At 39.1% G+C, this 25,952-nt stretch overlaps 1 protein-coding gene across 4 annotated transcripts in view; it reads left to right on the plus strand.

The window, feature by feature from the left end:
- Nucleotides 1-25,952, plus strand: part of BCAT1 (branched chain amino acid transaminase 1) — a 124,743-nt gene that overhangs the window by 44,034 nt on the left and 54,757 nt on the right. For all 4 annotated transcript variants that reach the window (XM_019961447.2, XM_019961445.2, XM_019961446.2 and 1 more), the window contains exons 3-5: nt 9,775-9,975; nt 20,103-20,213; nt 22,626-22,745. In XM_019961447.2, coding sequence (XP_019817006.2) covers nt 9,775-9,975; nt 20,103-20,213; nt 22,626-22,745 — 432 coding nt within the window. The remainder of the gene's footprint in view (nt 1-9,774; nt 9,976-20,102; nt 20,214-22,625; nt 22,746-25,952) is intronic.

Raw genomic sequence — 25,952 nt, forward strand, 5'->3', positions numbered from 1 at the left:
GTTAATTCATCATGTAAATAATCTTCTCTTTGTTAATTTAAATTTCTATACTTTAGATTTTAGTTAAGGGGAGTGTATTGATATTCTCCAGGCCACAATACCGGAATGGGAAGCCTTTCTCTTCTCCAGGGGATCTTCCCAACCCAGGAATCCAACCAGGGTCTCCTGCATTGCAGACGGATTCTTTACCAACTGAGCTATCAGGGAAGCCCACTGATATTCTGTGCTTATGTATTTGCATATCAAAACATCAGTGGTAATTGTGGTTGAATTCACAGTGCAATGTGATGAGGCAAATGAAAAATGAAACCGGTAATTTGTGGGGCAAAAAAATGGTGGATATTATAGGACCATGTTGGCTTTGGACTTTTTCTGTTTCCTTCTTGATCACCTCATTTATAACTTTAAATTGCCTTTTGATCTCTCTTGGGTAGTTTTCATATTGTATCCCTTCTCCCATTTTGATACAGTTGTTTTATTTTTTTTTTAACTTTTTATTTTACATTGGAGTATAACCAATTAACAATGCTGTGATAGTTTCAGGTGGACTGCAGAAGGACTCATTCATACATATACATGTTGATACAGTAATTTTAAAGTAAGGAAACCATTTTCCGAGAGTCTGGTAATGAGGTCCCTTATTACTGGGAAATCCTAGGGAATCTTTCTGTGGACTCCAGGGTTATCTTTGTTTCAAGGAGATCAACTGTCTGTTTCTTCCCCTTCCCTCTGCTTCCACAGCCCAAATTCTCTCCACAGCCCTAACTCTCTCATCCGTACAACTTCCTTATTAGATTTTTAAAAAGTGTCTCTAAATGATAACAAATGTAGCACCCATGGCTTTCCAACTAGAGCAAGACAGATGCGCTTGTTTTAAAGTTAGGCAATTTCTAAGGGCTTCCCAGGTGGCACAGTGGTAAAGAATCTGCCTGCCAATGCAGGAGACGCAAATGACACAGGTTTGATACCTGAATCCGGAAGATCCCCTGGAGGAGGAAATGGCAATGCATTCCAGTATTCTTGCCTGGGAAGTCCTGACAGTTGTAATCCAGAGACAGCCTTTGAAAGTTTAAGTGCCAACTCAGAAGTACTGATGGCAATTGGATGTTGCTTGAATTCAGAGCTAATAATAGCCCTCAGGGGCTCTTAACCTAATTGCACTAGCCTGGTGCATGCTTCCCCATCTCAGAGCAAATGGTTCCCCAACCACACATTTTGTGTCAAGAAATGGTTGTTTTTTAATATGCCCTATTTTTGTCATATTTCATGTTGTTTCACAGACCAGTCATTGTGACCTTACAAATTTTTCCACAAGCGTATGTTATGAGACATCCTGACTTTGAAATCACTGGAGAACCTTGGAGCATTAGGAAGAGACAGAGTAATCATGAAGGAGGAAATAACATGTTACAAATATTGTTATTTTATTCATCTTTAGAAAGGAACTATAGGAAAAAGATGGCTTCTAAAGAACTCTGATAAAAATTGTGCAGAAAATTTGTTTCTTTTACATGAGTGCTCTTTTCCTCTTTGAACTGTACTTCACATCTACTCAAACCAGTCACACACCTGCATGTTGCTTGCTTAATTTTGAATTTCATTCAACTGTATCACCTCGTTGTTTATATTTAGTTTTCTTAGGTAATTTCTTTTTGCATTCAGGTTAACAGCTGTTATTTTTAGTTTCCAGAATTGCAGGAATTTTTGTCAGTGAAGGAAAATTGGAGTTCTTGATGAAATTCTGAAGGCACCTATTAGTGTGCTATTTTACAAAGCTGCATATGGGAGCAATCCTCGTGCACAAATCAGAATGTTAGAGGGTTGCAATTCACTTCATTAACAAATTACATGTCTTACAAGAAGATGTAGTAGTTACTGAAAGGAAACTAATACCTAGCAATATAATCATTTATTTTTGATTTCAAGCAACTTAACTAGTATTAGCAAATTATTACAGTAGCACTAGTTGAACTTAAAAACATAAAAAAGGCTTTGCCATTAACAGTGAGTCCCACCCATTATGGGTGGTCTTAGAAGTATTTTGAAGAGAGGATTCAGAAAAGTATATTCTAGGCCCAGATTATTATTCAAGTTGACTCTGTAAGGGTTTGAAATCATGACAACAGAAAGGACTTTTATGATTTATAGTAAGTACAGGTTTTTGTTTTCAGTTTTGTTTTTCCTATAGCAGTGTATTATGTTGAGATATCCAAAACCATGAAGATCAATCCAGGTTTAGAACAGAATTAGTCAAACATATTTGATATGATAATGTGCTAAACGAGAGAGGCCAATATGATCAAGAAAAATGACTCTCTTTCCCAATTGTTTAAATCAATCCAAGGGACTTTATAGAGGAAACCAAGCACTTGGGAGAGTGAGCTGTCTATATCAAAGGGTTGCATGAGAAATGGGTAAGGCAAGTGGTTGGTGGTGGAAAGCTGAGGACACCCCAGACTACTGGGTTGGGTAGGGGTTCTGGTTTCCACACTTAATGCTGGAGGAAGAAGGGAGGGAGTTGAGATAAGCTGGAGGTGCCTTATGTTCAATTTTACATGTGCAAGAAATAATGGAAAAAAAGAGGTGAGAGTGGGAAGCTATCTGCAGCCGAGTTTTAGTCCTTCTGTCTATTCCCATGTTAGACAAAGGCGTATAAACAAGAATTCCTAAGTGCTGAGGCGCTGTGCGCTGGGCTAATGTGTACACCCAATACAGCCCTAGACGTGCTCAGTTGCTAAGTTGTTTCTGACTCTTTTGTGACCCCGTGGACTGTAGCCTGCCAGGCTTCTCTGTCCATGGGATTCTCTAGGCAAGAATATTGGAGTGGATTGCCGTGCCCTCCACCAGGGGATCTTTTTGAGCCAGGAAACGAACCTGTGTCTCATGCTTCTCTGTGTCTCCTGCATTGGCAATGGATTCCACTGAGCCACCTGGGAAGCCTCATGTACAGCCCCAGACATATTCCTTATTAACAGAACTCTGGTTTTATTTGCAGTTCTCCAACCAACCCTGAATGACAAACCTGCATTTCAACCTCTCCTGCAGCTGAAGATATCAGTGTGATACATTTCTAACCAATAAGGCATAAGGGAATTTCTGAGAAAATTTTGCTTTTGCGACCAAAGGGTACAGATTTGTCTGGTATTGTCCTTTTCCTCCCCTTTCTTTGGACTTTGATTAGATCCTTGGGCTTCCCAGGTGACACTAGGGGTAAAGAATTCACCTGCCAATGCAGGAGATGTGGGTTCAATCCCTGGGTTGGAAAGATCTCCTGGAGGAAGAGATGACAACCCACTCCAGGATTCTTGCCTGGAGAATTCCATGGACAGAGAAGCCTGGTGGGCTACGGTCCATGGGGCTGCAAAGAGTCAGACACGACTGAAGCGACTTAGCATGCACACAATGAATTTGCTAGCAGAGGTCATCTCTGGAAAGTGTAAATGTGATTGCCAGGTAAAGGTTAGAGATTTTTACTTTTCATTTCTCTTTCCTTCTTTTAGTAGACTTTTTTGAAAAAATTAATGATTGAGAAGTCAGGAAGTAGAAAGCAATATGAATATCAGACATAGGTACCCAATTTTGAAGGAAATATTATGTGTTCCATTTTGGACATACTCACTTTGAGATGACCAAGTTCCTATGATTGTGAGAGAGTACGTGGCTTTCAGTAAGAATTCACAGATCCGTTAGATCTGAATCTTTGTTGCTGGTTCTCAGCCGTTCCCGTGCACTAGCCTGTCCTGGAGAGTTTTGAACTGAAGAGTTTAAACTGAAATTGATGTGGAGCCCCACTCTTGAGTCTCTTTTTCACTGATGTTACGGTAGGGCATGGGCATTGATATTTTTCTTAAAAAAATAAATCCTCCCAGGTAAATCAGCTCAGTATCCGATGCTGGGAACCATTGCTGTTTAAGTTGGTGAAATTTTCAGGAGAAATGGTATGGTATGTTTCTCAGCCCTGACTACAGTTAGAATCCACTTGGATAACTTAAACAAACAAGCACAGTCCTGCTCCATCCCTCTGGGATTTTAGAATGGTGTCCAGCTTTGTGTTTTAAAAACTTCTGCAATTAAGTCCAATGTTTTTTCAGGATTGAGAATCTCTGATGCCAAGGGGGAAGTGTAGAGGCTCAAAGAAAAAAGCTCAACATCACTCAGATTCTCTTATTTTACTGGTGAAACTCTCCTCCTTTCAACTTTGCTCCTTCATGCTTCATAAAAACAGAAGCAAATTAAAACATGGTAGCCATGCCTTAATGGCTCCTACAAAGTACCAGGAATGGAGAGAGAAACTTGGGTTACCTCAACTGCCAGCAATGTCTGTGGTAAAGGTCCTGGGGAAGTAAGAAAGATGGGCTACAATCTTGGTTGCATAGAGGCAGAGTACATGGAGAACTGAAATGTCAATCAGTGTACAATGGGGTGGGCTTCCCAGGTTGCTAGCGGTAAAGAACCTGCCTATAAAGAACCCTTCCATCTAAAATAAAATCTCCCTGAACTCTGGAGACATGGGTTCAGTCTTTTCAGGAAGATCCCCTGGAGGAGGGCATGACAGCTCACTCCAGTATCCTTGTCTGGAGAATCCTGTGGACAGAGGAGCCTGGTGGGCTACAGTCCCTAGGGTCACTAAGAGTTGGACATGACTGGTGTGACAGCATGTACACACACACACACACACACACACACACACAATGGGGTAATTGGTTCTCTCAGCCCCTCCCTTTCCCTACGCCAGCAGTCACAGAGCCTCTAAGATTTTCTGTCAGTTCACTTCCCCCGCATCCCTGTCACACTGACTCTGCTGTTTCCTGTTCCTACCAAGTGTGTTCCCACCTCAGGGCCTTTGCACTTGTTTCCTCTGCCTGAAATACTTTGCCCCTAAATCTCTACATGACCTACTGTCTTCATTCAAGTCTCTGCTCAAATGTCACCTCATCTGGGACACCTTCCCTAACCCTTCCATCTAAAATAAGCATTCTCTTTCCCACTCTATCCCTTTAAACTTTCGTTTTTTTTCATAGCACTGATCACTTCTTGACATCTGTTTATCTCCTTATTCTTTTTTGTTTGCTTTTGTGATTGTGGTTGATTTTATTTTGTTTCTTTATAATTCTTTAGTCTTTTTCAAATATTTGACAAGTAACAGATACTGCATTTATAATGAGAAAAAAAAGTGCCATTTGTGAAGGAATTTTAAAAAAAGAGTAGAAGAACTCCACAAGGTAATTAGGCCAGCTCTGAATTTTCCAGGTATTTGTTATCTATAATCATAATATGCTGCTGCTGCTGCTGCTGCTGCTGCTAAGTTGTTTCAGTCGTGTCCGACTCTGTGCGACCCCATAGACGGCAGCCCACCAGGCTCCCCGGTCCCTGGGATTCTCCAGGCAAGAACACTGGAGTGGGTTGCCATTTCCTTCTCCAATGCATGAAAGTGAAAAGTGAAAGTGAAGTCGCTCAGTCATGTCCGACTCTTAGCGACCCCATGGACTGCAGCCTACCAGGCTCCTCCATCTGTGGGATTTTCCAGGCAAGAATACTGGAGTGGGGTGCCATTGCCTTCTCCGAATCATAATATGCCTGCCTTCTTTTTATTTATGTTAAAAACCTTTTTTTTAAATTAAATTTAATTTTTTTAATACCAAAAACATTTTGTGTTTGAGTATAGCCGATTAACAATACTGTGATAATTTCAGGTGAATAGCGGGACTCAGTCATACATATACATGTATCCATTCTCCCCCAAACCCCTTCTGTCAAGGCTGGCACATCCCCCTGGCCCAAACCACTTATTCTTTATATTGTTTTTCCCCCTCACTAAGAGAAGAGGACTTGTTTCATTCCCTGAGTTTCTTTGTGCCTGGCACAATACAGGTATGTAGTAGCTCAAAAATTGTTAGGTTAATTTGGTGCTGAACTGGTTGAATGGACCTATGCTAGGTTTCTACTCTAAGCTAAGACCCCTGTGTCTGCCAGGGAGGTTCTTTTTCTGGTCATATTTGTGCAGCCAATAACAAAACTGAAGCTGAGACTGGAACAGGACAAGCTTTATTCAGTGGTGAAGTGGGAACCCTCACAAATCAACTTCAACCCCAGTCAGGCAAAGACACCAAATGTATAAGAGGATTGAAGTATAAGGGAGGCAACTGGAAAGAGTGGGAGTTATAATATCCGTGAGTTATCTGAGAACAGGAGTGTGGTTTAGACCTAGAACTGATGCAGCTCTGCTTTTCAGTTCCTATATGTGGCTTTTCCGGCTGTTGTCATGGCACTTGTCAGCTGTCATGGTGCTGGGGGGTGTGTCATTTAGCTACTGTATTACAATGATGTACAGTGAGGCCCAAGGTCTAGTGGAAGTCAGATCTTCTGCCATCTTGGTCCTGGTTAGTTCTAACCAGTTCTGCTTTTTTTCCTCTTTGTAGCTTCCTCCTGAAACGTAGATAAGTTTCTGTTGATTTCTGTATGACAGAAGGGCAGGGGTAACAACCTTGGAAACTGAATGAGTAACACTTGCTCACAGTGGCTACCACTTGTCCTTGACTGGCAGCGAGCGTGGCAGAGAAGGAAGACTGAACCCTTGCATCTTGGTATCTCCTGTGCTTGCTTAGTGCAGTGCCTGAGCCACTGTACTGGTACAGTGTTCACTGAGTGAATAAAAACGCAAAATACTAAGAATAATAAAGCAGATAAGGAAGAAACGAGTAAGGGAAGGAAAAGAAATCACCCTACAGTTGGATACGAGGCAAAGCCATAGTCTTGTTTTTAAAAGTTTCTATGCAGATTGTTGTTGAAATACTAACGGTAGTGTTAGTTGCCCAGTCTTGTCCAACTCTTTGCAACCTGATGGACTGTAGCCCACCAAGCTCCTCTATTCATGGAATTCTCTAGGCAAGACTACTGGAGTGGGTAGCCATTCCCTTCTCCAGGGGATCATTCCAACCAGGAATCAACCTTGGTCTCCTGCATTGCAAGTTGTTGGAATAAAGTTGTATATATTCCATTGCCTGTTGGTTTCATGGCAGGTAGGGTTACTGGAAAACCTAGAAATCCCAAAAGGTAGAAAGACCCTGTGTGATTGGGTTCTTGTTGATTAACTAATGATAGAATTGACTACCTAATATTAGAAATAGCAGATGGGAAGTCAAACTTCATTTTACTTTTTTTAAAAAAATTAAATTGCTTTATTAAAACCATAGAATTTAGAATTTAGTCATTTTACTTTTGAAGAACCATGCAAATCATTGGTTTTGTCTTTGGAAAAAAAAAAAAGCCAATGTCTGTTGCCTTGGAAGTATTTAAGATGTATCCTGAATACATGGATTAAAAACTCACCCCTTCTACTCACAATGTCTCCACCCCATTTTCATCTACTTTCATCTTTCTGTTTTTGTTGTGTATCTTACTACTTTCCCCTGTTATTAAGAAACTTATGTTAATGGTGTTAATAAGTGAAAATTTGCATTGAGTTTGTCTTCTTGTATTGCTATAGTTCCAGACTTTTCTTAGCCCAGGATCCCCCAAGCCACTGAAGAAAAACTAACCAAAGCGAAAGCACAAGGGCTTCATTGTACAAGAATACTGTGAAACCATTCATGTAATAAAAAGTGTATGTTAGGATTTCACTCACTCTAAATCCTGGCCATCTTCTGGGAATGAGTCTGTCATTCATTATCGAGTGCAGCTGAAATCAACCAAATGTTATTTTCAGTATCTAAGAAAACCTTTACTGTTGTGTGTGCCTGGCACCATGCTGGGGCTGGACATTTAACTGCAAGTACTCTAGCTAGAGTTCTTATCCAAACAGTCTCAATGGACTGGCAAACTTCTTTTTTTTTTTTAATTTCTTTTTAATTGAAGGATGATTGGTTTACGTATTGGTTTGATTTCTGCCACACATCAACATGAATTAGCCATGGTGTACATATGTTGGAGTGGTAAAGAATCTGCCTGCTATACAGGAGACACGGGTTCGATCCCTGGGTCAGGAAGATCCCCTGGAGGAGGGCATGGCAACCCACTCCAGTATTCTTGCCTGGAGAATCCCACGGACAGAGGAGCCTGGCAGGCTACAGTCCACGGAGTCGCAAAAGTCAGACAAGACTTAGCAACCAAACCACCACCACCGCAGGTGATAACTGAAGCTGTGGAAGTACATGAGACTGCTTGGTGGGCTACAGTCCGTAGGGTCGCAAAGAGTCGAACTCACTGAAGCGATTTAGCACGCACACATGTTGTCCTTTATGCTTCATTGTAATGGAAGCTTTCTGGTTGTTTTAAAATAAATAACATTTTGGACCTAAATATTACTCTAAAATTAACTGATTATTATTCATAATATATCAAACCACAAAGGTGGCTGTAAAGCAGTGAATTAACCAGATATAACTAGGTCATTCAAAAAATAATGATAAGAGGTGATGATACAAAGTGAAGTTCTGAAGTTCTGTACTTGCTTTGTGGGGGTGGGGAAATGACTGCTTTGTGTATTGAAAGAAATGAAATCTGACCTTCCTAACAGCCTGATCACAGCCTGAACTTGTCCTTGGTTCGTTTTGTGTTTGAGTAGTCTGAGTGCGCCTTCCCCTGTGGTTTGAGTCAGCTGTTCTACAGTTATTGTAAAGTTAGTGATGCTATTGTGTGTGATCCGGATGCGTATGTGGTGGTCATTAATGGGCAAGCCGGCTGTGGAGAGCTGGTGCAATGGGGCTGTGTGAAGTTGTTTCCTATTACTCTTATTTATCTTTCTTTGAATAAGGGGTCCTTTGTTCACTGTTTCCTCAACACAGAATAGAGGATTTATATCTTAGTGTTCAATCTCTACTTCTGTTTTCAACGAGGAAAACATTTGCTTCACTCTGCTGCCTGTCTCCTACCATGTACCCAGAGGGTTTTGGAAGCTGCTGCCAAGAATTCTTTGGGGGAGCCGGAGTATAACCATCCCAAGAGATTCAGTTCTTAGTGACATTCTTTTTAGTTTAATAAGTCATTGTGAGTGCTGCTGTTTTGATTCTAAGACCCGCCTTTCTTCTTTCCCGAATGTGCTACACGGGTCTAATGATGGAAATGAAGAGATATGTTCTTCTTTTAGCATGATTTGACCCCATCTATTATTTCCTCCCAGTTTCTAAACGTCACTGGAAAATTTTAGTTCTGATATTTGTTTGGTAGTATACATTACAAAGAATTGTTTGGGTTTTTTTTTGGTTGCACCTTGCAGCTTCTGAGATCTTAGCTCCCAACCTAACCTCTGGACTGCCAGGGAATTCCCTACATTGCAGAGATATGAAACAACAGATTTTGAATGGAGGCATGGTTTTGCTTGGCTCACCCAGTGTTGTTAAGTTTCTAAGTTAGTTGCCAACATTTAAAAGTTAAATGATTTCACTTTTTAATGGCCAGTGACTTAAATTATGTCTTTTTACTCTCTGCTTCCTCTAGCTCAGAGAAGGCAATGGCACCCCACTCCAGTACTCTTGCCGGAAAATCCCATGGATGGAGGAGCCCGGTAGGCTGCAGTCCATGGGGTCGCTAAGAGTCAAACACGACTGAGCGACTTCACTTTCGCTTTTCACTTTCATGCATTGGAGAAGGAAATGGCAACCCACTCCAGTGTTCTTGCCTGGAGAATCCCAGGGATGGGGGAGCCTGGTAGGCTGCCATCTATGGGGTCGCGTGGAGTCGGACACAACTGGAGCGACTTAGCAGCAGCAGCAGCAGCTCCTCTAGCTAGTGGATGTTCAGTTACTTTTCTTTAATGGTGCTGACTTTCTTCCCCAGGCTGAAGATCTAATAATCACACGAGCCACCGTTTTAAAGGAAAAACCAGACTCCAGTACTCTGGTTTTTGGAACGGTTTTTACAGATCACATGTTAACAGTGGAGTGGTCCTTGGAGCTTGGATGGGAGAAACCACGCATCAAACCTCTTCAAAACCTCTCACTGCATCCGGGTTCATCGGCTTTCCACTATGCTGTGGAAGTAAGTACTTGGAAATTAATGATGGTGACATATTGGTCTTCACTGTGGTTACTAAGTAGCTTCCCCTCCTCAAAGAGCTCTAAGGCAGCATGGTCTTTACCGTATTAACTAGAGGCAATCATAAGTGTCTATATAAACAGTTGGATTGAAGGTGAGTCTTAACTAATTTTTCAGAGTATCTTGAATTTTTAAAATGTCAATTGAAAAATCATGTAGGTGGTAAGCACACTCTAGGGTGTAGAGAATAGAAATATAATGTTTTGCACATGAAACTTGTAACATTGGCTTACAGTATTATCAGAAAATTATTTGGAGCAAATGGGAAGGACAGTTTGCAAGAAAATTAGCAATCAAAAAGCCTGTACTGTTAATATCTCACTAAGTCACTGCTCTTAGATCTTCTAATGATTGACAATGGATCATTAGGTACAGTATTATATTTATATTTTAATGCTAACTGCATGGTTTTATGACAGCAGTAACTTGTTATGCATGTTAAGGGACATTTAATCAAATGTCAGCCTTCAAGCATGAATGGAATAATTATAAGCATTAAATATTAAATAGAAGATGCTTTTTGTGGTCCTTAAGATACACACTTAGCCAAATATACAATATATTCCCTGTTCCCTGGTGGCTCAGTGGTAAAGAATCTGCCTGCAATACAGGAGACCCAGGTTCAATCTCTGGGTAGGGAAGATCCCCTGGAGAAGGAAATGGCAACCCACTCCAGTATTCTTATCTGGGAAATCCCATGTACAGAGAAGCGTTGCAGACTGCTGTCCCTCATTTTTAATGCATTGGATATCTTTCCTAGAATATTGGAATTCAAGAATCAAGCAGTGGCCTATTATTTAAGGGGCTGAAAGATGGAAATAGTAAATATTCATATTGATATTGATAAAATAACTACATTTGTTTATTGAAATCCTGCAATATGCTCTCTACTGGGTACCTTATATAGGTCAGCTCTTCTAATTGTTTTAAGTGAGAAAAATGTAATCATTCAGATTCTGGAGTTAAACATCCTAAGTTCAGATCCTGTCTAGAGTCATATTATTTTGACCCACAAATTAACATGCATATAGTCTCCTTGGACATCTTTCTCCTCCACTAATTAGCCCCATTTTTTTTGTTTGTTTTTAGAGCTAAAACTACATGTGGTTTTGTTTCAAATGTATTTTTTGATAAAAAAGTGAAAAGTGAAAGTGAAAGTTGCTCAGTTGTGTCTGACTCTTTGCAACCCCATGGACTATACAGTGAGTTCTCCAGGCCAAAATACTGGAGTGAGTAGCCTTCCCCTTCTCCAAGGGATCTTCCCAACCCAGGGATCGAACCCAGGTCTTCCGCATTGCAGGCAGATTCTTTACCAGTTGAGCCACAAGGGAAGCCCAAGAATACTGGAGAGGGTAGCCTATCTCTTCTGCAGTAGATCTTCCCGACCATAAATAGTGACATATTCACATAGTGAAGGAGAGAAATGGAAGTGTGAGTAGGGAACCTAGATGAAAGAAAATGAAATTTTACAACATGTACTTCATTTTCAGGTTAAGATAAATATTTAGTGAGATAAAGCATAATTTGAAAAAGTGGACAACATACTATTTAATGAATGCTTATAAAGGAATGCCCAAATAGCTACCATCCAGGCAAAGAAATGGCCAGCTTGAAGCATCCCAGAAGCCTTCTTTGTGCCCCTTCTATGTCGTAAATCCTGTATTTTCTGGCACTTGTTATTCTTTTATGATGATTTTTTTTTGCTTTTCACTTTGGGTTATATGTACCTCTAACACTACAGTTTTGCCTCTTTTTGAACTTCGTGTAAGTGTAATTATATAAACATATATATTGCGTGTGTGTGCTCGTGCACACGTATCTATTATTTGAGCTCAATATTATGTGAGCTCTATCCATCCAGGACCAATCCTAACGTCCGTGGGGTCTGGGACAAAAGTAAAAACAGAGACATCCCATAGTCCACCCTCTCTGTTTCTTTCAATCCTGACTCATCCTATACCACAAGGGGCCTTTTGCACATGCACGTAGATGCCCACCCCACCTGCAAACAGATGACACTTGGCCATCCCTTGGACTTTGACGCAAGCACCCTAGTGATCCTGTCTGTTCTTAAGAGATCAGGAGGCCGGTTCAGACCCTGAAAATAGGATCAGGGCCATTTGGGCAGGGAATCCCTAGAACTGAGTATTTGGAGTCTGTCTAGAAAAGGGTCCAGTCAACTGCTTGCTCCAAGGAGGTCACAGCTGGGGGAAGATAGAGGTGAGAGGCCCTCGAAAGTGTGAAACTCAGGGCGGAGAGCTGTGTTATCTGAGTCTCAGGGCGGTAGCTACCACATCGTGTGCTCCTTATAGCGGTAGTGTTATGTTATGTGAATATATTCAGTCGCTGTTGACTTGGCACTTGTTCAGTTTCCTTCTGTGAACATTCTTGTACATAGTGTGCTGGTGTACTTGTTTACATGATTTTTTAAGTCAGCAGTTCTCGAAGCATGGTCCATAGACCCCCTAGGCTGCCCTTTGAAGAGATTGCCTAAGGTAATCTTCACAGTAATACCAAGGTATTATTTTTCTTCCTCATTGTGTTGCCATTTGTACCAGATAATGCTTTGCCACCCAACCTGTGTTAGTCATTGTATTGTTTATTGCCATGCATTACAGTATAAAAAGAACGTCAGCTTTACTTAATGTTCTCAATGAAGCGTAATAATGATTGAGTCTATTAAATCTTGACTCTTACATAAACATTCTGTGTGAGAAAACATCCATTTCACATGAAGCACTCTGTAGAACTGAAGTGCTATGGTTGCCTCAAGGAAAAGCAACCACATGATTGTTTTTGTGTGGTGAACTCAACTCGCTACTTTTTTCTACCCGGCGCCATTGTTCCTTGAAAGAACAAAGTTGTTCAAACTTGTGTGTGTGTGTTTTTGAAAATGAATGAAATAAGCCTGTCACTTCAAGTAAAACAATGGACTGTATTTATTGGCGGTGATAAAATTCTAGCTCTCAAGTGAAAATTGGAATTTTTGGAACATTTGTCTCCCCCACCCTTTCCTCCTATTAAAGAGGTCTTATTTTGTATTATATTGGTGGTTACCAATGTTTTAATGATGTTGGTAGTTTTAAAAGGAGTTACCCTTTGAAAGATCTGTATAACTCAGGCAACCAGTATTTTTCCAAGTGAGTGTTCCATGATATTACAAATTTATGTGTGAGTAAAGATTCATTCAAAGTGCAGGATTTCCCTGGTAGCCCAGGGGTTAAGACTCCATGCTTCCACTGTACTGGGCACAGGTTTGATCCCTGGTCAATGAACTGAATCCTGCTTGCTACAGCTATAAAATTAAACAAACAAACAAACAAAACCCCCAAATCCCTGAAGTACATTAAAAAAAAAATTCTTCCAAATACAAGATAGGATTTTTGATGTGTCAGTTTGGCTATTGTAAACTGAGGTCCCTAGAATTCCATTTTTCGTTTCCCTTTGGTTTTGGACTGCAAGGACATTCTCATGTGAACCTTGGAGGACTTTGGGAGGCAGTGGTCATTTTGTGGTGTGCACACGCCTTCTTCTAGTCATTCAATCCCACACTAATCTGGGTGCCGTTTGAAGGACTTTTGCAGATGTGGTTAAAGTCCCTGATTGGTTGATTTGAAGTTATCCAGAAGGAGATTACTGTGGGTGAGCCTGACCTCAGGACATCCGTGTAGGTCTGGCTGCTCACATGCACTCACTCTCTTGCCCTGTCTCTCCCTTCCTGAGTCAGTTGGGGATGGGCTGCAGCTCACATCTCCTGGTCCAGCCTGCTTGTGACCTTCTGTTTCTCGGTGCTTATCCTACAGATTTTGGACTTTGCTTAGCCAGCCTCCACAGATGCTTTGGGCAATTTCTTCTAATAAATCTGTAAATGTTATATATATTTCTCCTGGTTCTGTTTCTTCTCAGTTGAACCCTGACTGAGACCATTGGATTTTAAGAAATTAACAGAGTATAAAAACCTCATTGATGGGGTTTCAGATTCTGTGGTACAGCTAAGCTGTAAGGGACCAGCAGTTGTCAAGTTTTAGAGGAGTCTCAGAGATTAATACCCACGATTATCTGAAAAAGTTATTACAAGTACTTTCTTCCTCAACCATATATCTATATGAGACTGGATTTTCTTTGTGTACTTCAGCCAAAATTTCTTATTGCAAGAGACTGAATGCAGAAGCAGATGTGAGAATCCAGTTGTCTTTTGTTAAGCCAAATGTTAAAGATTTGCAACAATGTAAAACAGGGCCACATTTAATATTAATCCTCTTGGAAAATATAGATAATGTGAATGAAAGTATTTTAATGTCATAGTCTATTAATAAATACAATTTCTCACTATGGTTAAGGTAAATATTGATAGAATACTTTTTAAATAAAAGCTCTTTGACACCTTTATAATTTTTAAGAGTGTGAAGGCACCTGACACCAGAAAACTTTGAGAAATCCTACTTGAGGGTATATCTAGGAATGTGCTGCTGGTATTGAACATATCTTCAATTTTATGAGAAAGGGGAAACTTTTCCATGGTGATTTTACCAGTTTTTATACCCACTAGCCATGAATTAGCAAATACATTCAATCACAACTCATCAACTTTGCCAGTTCTTATAGCCTGACTTTAAATTTTTAGCTTATTAATAAAATGGCATGTTATTGTGATATTAATTGCCACTTCTGAAGAAGTTGAACACATTTTCAAATGTTTGTCAGTTGGATTTCATTTTCTTTGAGGTGCCTGCTTGTTTCCATCTTTTGCTCACTCTATTGTGGTGTCTTTGATTTGTACAAGTACTTTATATATTTTGAATATAAGTCTTATGTCATTTATATGTGTTTTAAATATCTTCTTCCACACTTTGACTTTTTATTCTCCCCATAAGTTTTTGATGACAAATAAATTTCACTTTTTGGGGCAGTGCCTATGCCATGCATTTTGTGGATTATTAGTTTCCCGATCAGGGATTGAACCCAGGCCAAGGCAGTGAAACCCCAGAATTCTAACCACTAGGCTACCAGGGAACTCCACATTTCAATTTTTAAAAGTTGAATTTATCAGTCTTTGCTTTAGGTTTGGTTTTGTGTCTTGTTTAAAGAGTCTTTTTCTACTCCTAGATTATGAAAACATCTTCCTGTGTTACTGATTTTGTCCGTCACAGTTAGGTCTTTAATTTCAGAAGTTGATTTTTGTATGAAGTAGGGGTCCAGTTTTTCTTTTTGTTTGTCTGTTTTATTTTCCTACAGATACCCAATTGTCCCAGCACCATTAGAGAAGGCTTTTTTCCTTCTGATACATCATAGCACATCTTAGCACATACGTGAGGTTCTGCTTCTAGATCTCTATTTGCCTTCCATTGTCTTGTCTATCTGGATCTCTCTGTTGTTGCATTGTTTTGCTTCTCCGTCTGGCAAAAGCCACACTGTCTTTATCTCCAAATCACTAGAAGGAGTCTTTTTTTTTTTCTTTTAATAAGGAGTCTTGCTGTCTACTAGAACAAGTCCTTCTGTTTCACTCTTCAAGAGTGCCTTGGATATTTCTTGTTCTTTTGCTTTTTCTTATAGCTTAGTTTATCATGTCAGTCAAACTTTTGTGATTCAGTTTGTTGCAAGAAAAATAAATGCCCTGACATGATTTTCATTTGGATTGCATTACATTTTATTAGCCAATTGTGGGAGAATCGGCATCTTTATATTTTTATTTTTTTCATCCTAAAGCATTTTATTTTTTTAAACTTTTAATTTTGATTAGAGTATAGTCGATTACCAATATTGAGATAGTTTCAAGTGGGCCGCTGAGGACTCAGCCGTGTAATGCATGTATCCATTCTTCCTCAAACTCTCCTCGCATTCAGGTTGCCACGTAACACTGAGCGGAGTTCCCTGCACTCTTCATTAGTGCAGTTTTTATAATAGTGAATCTTTCAATCTATGAATATGAAATTGCTTTCTGTTTCAGTTAGGTCTTTAATAACTTGGTAAGTTTTATATTTTCCTTATGTCTTTCACTTATGTTAGATTTTCCCCACCTAAGAATTGGTTTTAATTCTACCTTAAATAGTGTTTTTATTTTCTAACTGCTGCTGTTACATGGGAATATAGTTTCTTATCTGGTTACCTTGCCTAAATAGATAATTTCAAAAGATTATGTCAGTTTTTCTGGATTTTCTACATTTACTCTTTTCTGTGTCTCAAGATCTATGACAGTTTTTTTCTTCTCCTAACTTTATACTTCTATTTCAGGGCTTCTCAGGTGGTGCTAGTGGTAAAGAACCCTCCTGCCAATGCAGGAGACATAAGAGATGAGGGTTTGATCCCTGGGTCGGAAAGATCCCCTGAAGTTATTTCATGACCCTTGCTTTATTTTATTGGTAGTGCAAGCAAGGCAAGCAAGCAATCGCTCAGTCGTGTCCGACTCTTTGTGATCCAATGGACTGTAGTCTACCAGGCTTCTGTGTCCATGGGATTTTCCAGGCAAGAGTACTGGAGTGGGTTGCTATTTCCTTCTCCAGGGAATCTTCCTGACCCAGGGATCAAACCCAGGTCTTCTGCATTGCAGGCAGATGCTTTACCCTCTGAGCCACCAGGGAAGCCCAGTATTGGTAGTGCAATATTGATTTAAAGTATTCGTAGTTACAGCAGGTAATGTGTGATGTCCTCCATCTGAAAGAAAAGCTTTAAATTTGATCACTTTAATAGATAAACAACAAGGACCTACTATATAACACAAACTATATTCAATATCTTATAATAACCTATAATGGAAAAGAGTCTGAAAAAGGATATATATATATATATAAACTGAATCACTTTGCTGCATACCTAATGCTGAAACTAATGCATTGTAAATCAACTACTTTTTAAAAAATTGCCACTTTAAATATAATATTTGTTGCAAATTTATTGAAGAAAGCCTTTATCACTTAAGGAAGATTCTATTTTTCCTTAGTTATTGAGGAAACTTTTTTTAAAAATCATAAATGAATGTTCGGTTTTATCAGATGCATTTATTACATCAGTGGGATGATATATAGTTTTTTTCACATAAACTATTAATATAGTGAATTTCATGTTTCCTAATGTTAAACCATTGACTATTCTTGGGATAAATCCAGCTTAGACTGTTGTCCTTTATATATTTTGCATCTTCATTATTCAATGACATTATCATATAATCTTTATGTAAATTTGAATCTATATCAAATGTGTATAATTTTTAAACTGAAATAAATTGAGCCTTATAAAGTTACTTATCTTCTTTATTTCCAGCGGTGCTTCTTGTTTGAAAGTTTGTTTTGTTATATATTTAGCAATATAACCTCACTGGCTTCATTTTTAAAAGTGTTTATATGACATTGCTCTTTATGCTTTTTTGTTTCAGATGTTATCACCTGAATTAATCTAACAACCATATCTTTTAACCAAAGCTCTAGTCTTATTACAGTTAATAAATTAACCACATATTTGCACTTCAGCAAAACATCTCACATTGTGCTTTTTAATTGTGCTCCAGAATTTGTATTTCTTTTCTCTTATAAGCTTTGAGGCTATAAGCATCTGAAGGCCCTATTTTTCATTCTCATTCAGCTTAGCATATTTTCTATTTCCATTCTTTTTCTTCTTTAACTCACATTTTAATATTAAGTAGTGGATTTCTTTTTTTCAAAATGTGTATATCTTTTTTTTTTCCTTCAAAATGTGTATATCTTATGGTTATATTTTTGCTTTTGATACCTAGCTTATCTTCAGTTCACGTCAGTTCAGTCGCTCAGTCGTGTCTGACTCTTTGTGACCCCATGAATCGCAGCACACCAGGCCTCCCTGTCCATCACCAACTCCCAGAGTTCACTCAGACTCACGTCCATGGAGTCAGTGATGCCATCCAGCCATCTCATCCTCTGTCGTTCCCTTCTCCTCCTGCCCCCAATCCCTCCCAGCATCACAGTCTTTTCCAGTGAGTCAACTCTTCGCATGAGGTGGCCAAAGTACTGGAGTTTCAGCTTTAGCATCATTCCTTTCAAAGAAATCCCAGGTCTGATCTCCTTCAGAATGGACTGGTTGGATCTCCTTGCAGTCCAAGGGACTCTCAAGAGCCTTCTCCAACACCACAGTTCCAAAGCATCAATTCTTTGGCACTCAGCTTTCTCCACAGTCCAACTCTCACATCCATACATGACCACTGGAAAACCATAGCCTTGACTGGATGAACCTTTGTTGGCAAAGTAATGTCTTTGCTTTTAAATATGCTATCTAGGTTAGTCATAACTTTCCTTCCAAGGAGTAAGCGTCTAATTTCATGGTTGCAGTCGCCATCTGCAGTGATTTTGGAGCCCCCCAAAATAAAGTCTGACACTGTTTCCACTGTTTCCCCATCTATTTGCCATGAAGTGATGGGACCGGATGCCATGATCTTCGTTTTCTGAATGTTGAGTTTTAAGCCAACTTTTTCACTCTCCTCTTTCACCTTCATCAAGAGGCTTTTTAGTTCCTCTTCACTTTCTGCCATAAGGGTGGTGTCATCTGCATGTCTGAGGTTATTGATAGTTCTCCCGGCAATCTTGATTCCCGCTTGTGCTTCTTCCAGCACAGCATTTCTCATGATGTACTCTGTATATAAGTTAAATAAGCAGGGTGACAATATACAGCCTTGACGTACTCCTTTTCCTATTTGGAACCAGTCTGTTGTTCCATGTCCAGTTCTAATTGTTGCTTCCTAATCTGCATACAGGTTTCTCAAGAGGCAGGTCAGGTGGTCTGGTATTCCCATCTCTTTCAGAATTTTCCACAGTTTATTGTGATCCACACAGTCAAAGGCTTTGGCATAGTCAATAAAGCAGAAATAGATATTTTTCTGGAACTCTCTTGCTTTTTCGATGATCCAGAGGATGTTGGCAATTTGGTCTCTGGTTCCTCTGCCTTTTCTAAAACCAGCTTGAACAACTGGAAGTTCACGGTTCACATATTGCTGAAGCCTGGCTTGGAGAATTTTGAGCATTACTTTACTAGCATGTGAGATGAGTGCAATTGTGTGGTAGTTTGAGCATTCCTTGACATTGCTTTTCTTTGGGATTGGAATGAAAACTGACCTTTTCCAGTCCTGTGGCCACTGCTGAGTTTTCCAAATTTGCTGGCATATTGAGTGCAGCACTTTCACAGCATCATCTTTCAGGATTTGAAATAGCTTATCTTAAACATGTGAAAAGAACATGCCTTCTGCAGGTGGTATGTGCAGGGCTCTGTGTCCACTAGGTTAGTTTTTTCCTATTGTTCAAATCATCCATATCTTTACTTTGTTTTCATCAATCACTTAGCGAACCTGTGGTAGAAATTTCCCTTTTTTTAAAAAAATTTTTATTGAAGTATAGTTGATTTACAATGTGGTGTTAGCTTTTGGTTTAAAACAACATGATTCAGCTATACATATACATACATTCATTCTTTTTAGATTCTTTTCTCAAATAGTTTATCACACAAAAAAATTCCCATTTAATGTTCGATTTTTCCTCTTTTCTATATATTTATCAATATGCACTAACTTCAAAGTCTTTTCATTTCCCTCCTCAGCATTTTGTTTGTGGCCTCACCCTAAGAAGGTGGTGTTGCCCTAACCAGAGTCTTGAACTGCTTGGTTTCTGTGATTTGGGAGGCTGAACCACCTCCACTCACATAGATATGCACTCTCCAGAGTTCATGGGAGCCAGATAAAGTGAAAAGATACATGGGTGTTTTGGAGTGGATTGGGGGCAGTACCATGGGGTCTTTGATTCCATTTCTGTTTTGTAGGTAGTCAGTCCACATTGTGTAGACGTGTTTTCTTACAGCCTCCACTGATGTGTTATTTAACCATCCAGCTCCTGTAGTACAGAGCATAACTCTGAATTCCCTCCACATCTTGGTGATAAAGGGACTTCTTTTTATCCCAGTGACTAACACCAGTCTGTCTAGCTTTTCTAGATTTCGGGTCTGTGTCAATAGCTTTACATGGTGAAGGTGATGAAGAGGCATAGAAAAGTCAGGCTTCAGAGCATGGGGATTGTTTTCATTTATTTACCTTCTAACATTTATTTTTATTTTATCTTCAGTTATTTGAAGGGTTGAAGGCATTTCGAGGAGTAGATAATAAAATTCGTCTGTTTCGGCCAAACCTCAACATGGATAGGATGTACCGATCTGCTATGAGGGCCACTTTGCCGGTATGTAAATTAGGAATTTCTCTTGTAATGGGTCACTGAATTCCACCAAATGAAACATTGCTGAGTATTTAGATCAGTATTTACTATAAACCATATGAGCACTGAAGTTATTTCTGGGCTGTTTTTTAATCAGTGAGGTAAAAATGCAAGAAGTAACCATCTGGCAATTCCACAATCTATTTCTTTATGAGTGTCTGTGGGGATTTAATGTGTATGTGGGAGATAATAGGAAAAGGAAGAAACATATGCCTCAAACTGCAATAATAAAATTTAAAGACTATATGAAATTGTAGTATGAAATATGGTGTACTGCACAGATAATTAGGGAGTGTTTTCCCTAATGGCTTAAGATGCTACGAAGTATGCAGTGATTTAATTAGTAATTTTGATATTTTACCCCAAGTTTTATTAACTTTTTTTTTTTTTAAAGGATGTAAAAATGTTTTTTCATAGCCACTGGCTCCTGACTATACCATTGTTTGTTATGGAGCAAAATTCATTCTGAGGTGGGTTGAAAGACCCTAAGGTGCATGCCTAGGTAGGAGGTGACTTAGATTACTTTCATTCCCTGAGACTTGAACAGGCTGCCTTTCTAAACTGAAAGAAGTCTTTTCTCCATTGCGATATTTCATTTGTCCCTGACTTTCACCTGAAGGTCTTCAGTTGAAGAAACCCAAGTGATGACTCTTTTTTTAGCCAGGCTCTTCCTTCTTCTTCCTTTTAATTTTATTTTGGCTGTGCGGATTCTTCGTTGTGGCATGCAGGCTTAGTTGCCCCACGGCATGTGGGATCTTAGTACCCCACCAGGGATTGAACCCACGTCTCCTGCATTGGAAGGTGGATTCTTAACCACAACCACCAGGGAAGCCCTTCCTTCTTCTTCCTTTTGGAACGCATGCTTTACCCTCTTTCTTCAGAGGCCATAGTCGAGTAGCAGAAGGAACATTCAGGTGATTTCTTTCAATTCAGTCCTAGTTCTACTCTTTACCCGTTACAGACAAATCATCGGGAAATCCTTTTAAAATGAGGACAGAAGAAAAGGGAAGTAACATTTATTGGACATCAACTCTGCCGCAAACTGCATTATGTGGTTTTACATTCTTTGCATTTTTAATCGTAGCAGTGAGCCACTGCCAAGAAAGTATGCCTTGTAAATTTTAGCAGCACCTTTGCACAGATTAAAAAGCTCCAGCCCAGAGAGGTTGGATGACTTGCCTAAGCTCACACAGAATAAAGGGCAGGGTAAGAACTTGGATGTAAGTTTTTAACTCCCTAGTCAAGTTCTTTCCACTAAATCTTACCTCTAGACAGGAGTAACAGAAACCCTGTACTTGACACAGGGAGATGGTATGTCCTAGATGATTGGCAGTCCTGATTTCTGTAACACTGCTACACTGCAATTGCTATTACAGGTTATTCAGTAGCCAAATCCTGATGTCATGAACTCTATTCATGTGTGTTTCTGACTCATGTCTACCTTGAATAACCCATCACATCTCTCTGAAAGTATGTTTCTTTGCCTTGCCAAGTAATAGAAACTACTTATTTTATAAGCTGTCACCTATTTAGTACATAAAACCCTTTTTCACCTTCGTGAAATAAATTACTCTTCGCTTTTACTCATTTTCTTATTGTATCATTTGTCTCTTACTGATTTTCAGATTATTGTAACATTTTCCAGCTACTATCCTTTGTTGGTTATACTACCAAAAAACTTCACCTGGTGTGTCAGTTTTTTTATCTTTTGAAGAATAGAAGGTCTTAAGTTTTAAATAGTCAAATTTTGTCCGTTTTTTTCCCTTAATGATTTATGCTTTATGTCTTTTATTTAAGAATTATTATTTTTTTAAATTTTATTTTATTTTTAAACTTTACAATATTGTATTGGTTTTGCCGAATATCGAAATGAATCCGCCACAGGTATACATGTGTTCCCCAAATTATGCTTTAAGGTGACAGTAATGCTTGGTGTTTTTTTTAATAGAAATCTTAATGTTTTCTCACATTTAAGTATGTCATCAACTACAGTTGGTATTTGGGTTTGGTAAGAGGTAGGGAACCACTTATTTATCTTCCTTATGTGATTAGTCTATCATTCCAGCACAATTTGAGGGGGAAAAGTCACAGAAAAAATTGCTTGGTTTTATTATTAGTAGTTATAAATTTTTGTTTATTTATTTGGTACTTTTTTTTTTTTTTTTGCCCATACTACATGGCTTTGCGTGATCTTAGTTCCCTGACCCGGGATTGAACCTGGGTCACTGCGGTGAAAGCACCAAGTCCTAACCACTGGATCTCCAGGGATTTCCTTCTTAGTACTTTTTTTAAACAGTCAAAGCTCTCATGAGGATCATTTCTTACGGCTGCAGTGGAAAAATGTTGCATTATTCATGGTGTTTTTCGTTCCTTCAGGCGTTTGACAAGAAAGAGCTTTTAGAGTGTATTCAGCAGCTCGTGAAATTGGATGAGGAATGGGTCCCCTACTCAACATCTGCGAGTCTATATATCCGTCCTACGTTCATTGGAACTGAGGTGCAGACCGACTTCCTATTTCGGGGTACTTTGGTGGGCGATTATCATTGTTTATGCTTGCGTGGAACTTCTAGTATGTAGTTTGAAATAACCCCCCAGTAGCATCAAAGATGCTCCTTTCCCTTGATCATTAAGACTGTAAACATTTTCTTTAAAGGGCCAGATAGTCAGCACTTTAAGCTTTGTGAGCCATATGGTTTCTGACATACTCAGCGCTGCCACGTGGTACAAACACAGCCACAGCCACCAGCATAAATGAGTAAAGTAAGGACCGAGGCTGTGTGCCTTTAAGACTAACCGTAGTCTCCTCAGTTTACCAGTGTAATGCTTCCTATCTGGGTATTCTCCTCCAAGGTAAGAGTGGTCATGGTTTTGAAATTTGAAGGAGAGAGAGCTCCTGTTTTTAAATCTTCATTTTCTTGAAGTCTTGGGATTACTTGGTAAAGAGTGGGAGTGAAGGACCTTCTTCTCCCATAGAAAATGTTGAAAATCAAGTTCACAGTGGGTATTAGGGAAATACTTGAGAGCTAGAGAGACAGGTTTAAACCACATGGCTATAAGATCTCCCAGTCGTTCAGTCTATTGGTTGGTGACTTTTCAAAAGAAGGACATACTTGAAGTGACCATGGCCATCTGTGTGGGTGAGTATGTGATATACAAAGACCTTGTCCCTGTCTCCTTTCTCTGCTGAGCAGGGTTAGGCCCTATGGAGAATGGGTGATGTGAGGGGGGAGATTGATTGTAGATGGTGGATGAGGAAGGTGTGGCATATGGAAAATGGGACAGAGCATTTGCTATGGTAGAGGCATTTTGCTCTCTGGGGTAATTGTATGGTTACCAGGTTTTCCACTGGGTCATATGAATGTAAGCAATAGAGAAATGTATAAGGCCAGAGGATAAGTACCTACGTGGTCCTTTGGCATCCTTTTAATGCCTTTTGAAAGACTATTAAGCATCTGGATAATGAATTTCACAAATTGCAGTCTTCCTAATAACTGTTAAAGAACTGGAACAATTTAAAGAGTCATCTTCTCCTTAAGTTGCTGATATTTTAATATTATTGAGTTTTAAAATATTATTATTTAATTTTAGGAAGAAGCAGTTTTTAAATTTTCAAAGCACTACCTTTTTGTGATCTGGGGTGCTTTCCCATTCTAAGATCTGATTCTTCCAGTCTTAGTTTGTTGAGAGTTTTTGTCATAAATGGAGGCTGGGTTCTGTTGAATGCTTTTTCTAAATGTCTTGGCATGATAATGTGGTTTTGTCCTTCATTCTATTATAATGTATTATATTAACTCATCTTTAGATATTAAAACAAACTTGTATTCTTGGGCTAAATCCTACTTGATTATGGTGAATAATTCACATTATATTTTGCTGTATGCATTTTGCAAATATTTTGTTAAGGACTTTTGTGTCAGTGCTTATGAAAGTTATTGGTCTATAGTTTTCTAATATACCTCGTTCTGTGATTTAGTTAAGTCTTTAGGCTCCTGAAATTCTGTAATGTAGAGTTAAACAAGCTTTTAAGTCTGATTTTATAGTCTGGCTGATACTCCCAATAATTCACTTTATTGATGGTCTTCAAATATTTTCATATGAATTACCCAGATATTGGTTAAAATACACATATTTATACCAATCCCAGGATATTCCAGTTGAATATTCTATTGCTCAACCAAATTTAAGAACCTCAGTGACAAAAATCCTGCCAAGTAGTCCCCTCCCATGGCTCTCTATTAGCTTATATATGTGATCATACTTTGGATCTCAGAATCAAGAATTTTTAAATATCTGCTTTCCAAGTAGTAAGCTAAGAATTGAAAGAAAAAACTGATAAAACTGATATCATTTGATGTCAACATGGTTTGTGTTTGGTTGCTATGTTTATATCAACTAGAATCTTCTAATTCATGGTACAGGCAGAAAAAAAACAATCACCAGGCATTCAGAATGACCATGTTACAAATAGCATTCAGTAAAGCATATAGATTTAAACATTTGCACACCACACAAATGTTGTATAGTTCAGTCTGATACTTACCACACATTACCTTTCCATGGTGTCTACATTTGATACATGAGATAAAGGCTGGAGGATTGGTTGGTGCCCATGGGTTCCAGGTCAGTGGGATTCTTCCATCTGGGATGACTAACTTTTCCTTGCCTTTTTATGTTACTTGGTTCTCTGATGGCTCTGTCTTGTCTCTGCCTTCATAGAATTGCAGGACCACCTCTATATCTGTTATCTGGTATTTTGGTCTTATGTGCAGCATCTGGCTAACATCTGTCATTTCATCTTCTTTTCATGGTTATCTGAACTGATTAAGTGGGTCTTTTATCCAAGAGTTACTTTGAGTTGGGTAATTTTTAAAATGATGTAACCACCAACTTGCTCACATGTACTAGGTCTCTAGTCTCTGGTATGGCACTCGTGTATAGAGAATATTCTGTATTCTTCAATAGACATATTTCTACTGGGCCCCACCTCAACCCAAATAATCTAAATCCGTGGATCCAAGATCAAACACTCTGCTTTTAAATAAAGTCTCCAGAGATTTTTAAAAAACTTGCAATAGAATCACCATCCCAAGTCTTGTGAAAGAATTAAAAATATGTCTAGCAGTCTTTAACACTTTATTTCCTCCAGGAACTGCAAACTAGTACCAAGGTGGAAATATTTTTATCTTTGAAAATTTCACTTCACCCTAAGGGCAGAAGTGGTGTTTTTCACTTTCCTGAGCTGTGACATGACAGTCTGTTATTAATTACTGCTTCTCACACTCAGTAAGGCTTAGTAGCTGCCATATAATCTGAGAGTAACTGACACCAACTTATGAATTTCATTACATTTTCAAAGGTACTGTGCTTCTTTACATGTCTTATAATCAACAGTTTCTTCATTTTAAAAATTATTTTACGTAAGTCTGACTCTTTGTGACCCCATTAACTGTAGCTTGCCAGGGTCCTCTGTCCCTGGGATTTTCCAGGCAAGAATACTGGCGTGGGTAGCCATTCCCTTCTCCTGAGGATCTTTCTGACCCAGGGATCGAACCTGGGTCTCCTGTATTGCAGGCAGATTCTTTACCATCTGAGCTACAGGAAAGTCCTAATACCTATGTACCAATGTTTTTGTGTAATTCTTCACATCTTCCGACCTTCTTTGATAATAATTGGATTCATTACTAAAATCCTTTGAGATTTAGG

The sequence above is a fragment of the Bos indicus genome, chromosome 5 (assembly GCF_029378745.1).
Source record: "Bos indicus isolate NIAB-ARS_2022 breed Sahiwal x Tharparkar chromosome 5, NIAB-ARS_B.indTharparkar_mat_pri_1.0, whole genome shotgun sequence".
In the NCBI taxonomy this organism is placed as follows: Eukaryota; Metazoa; Chordata; class Mammalia; order Artiodactyla; family Bovidae; genus Bos; species Bos indicus.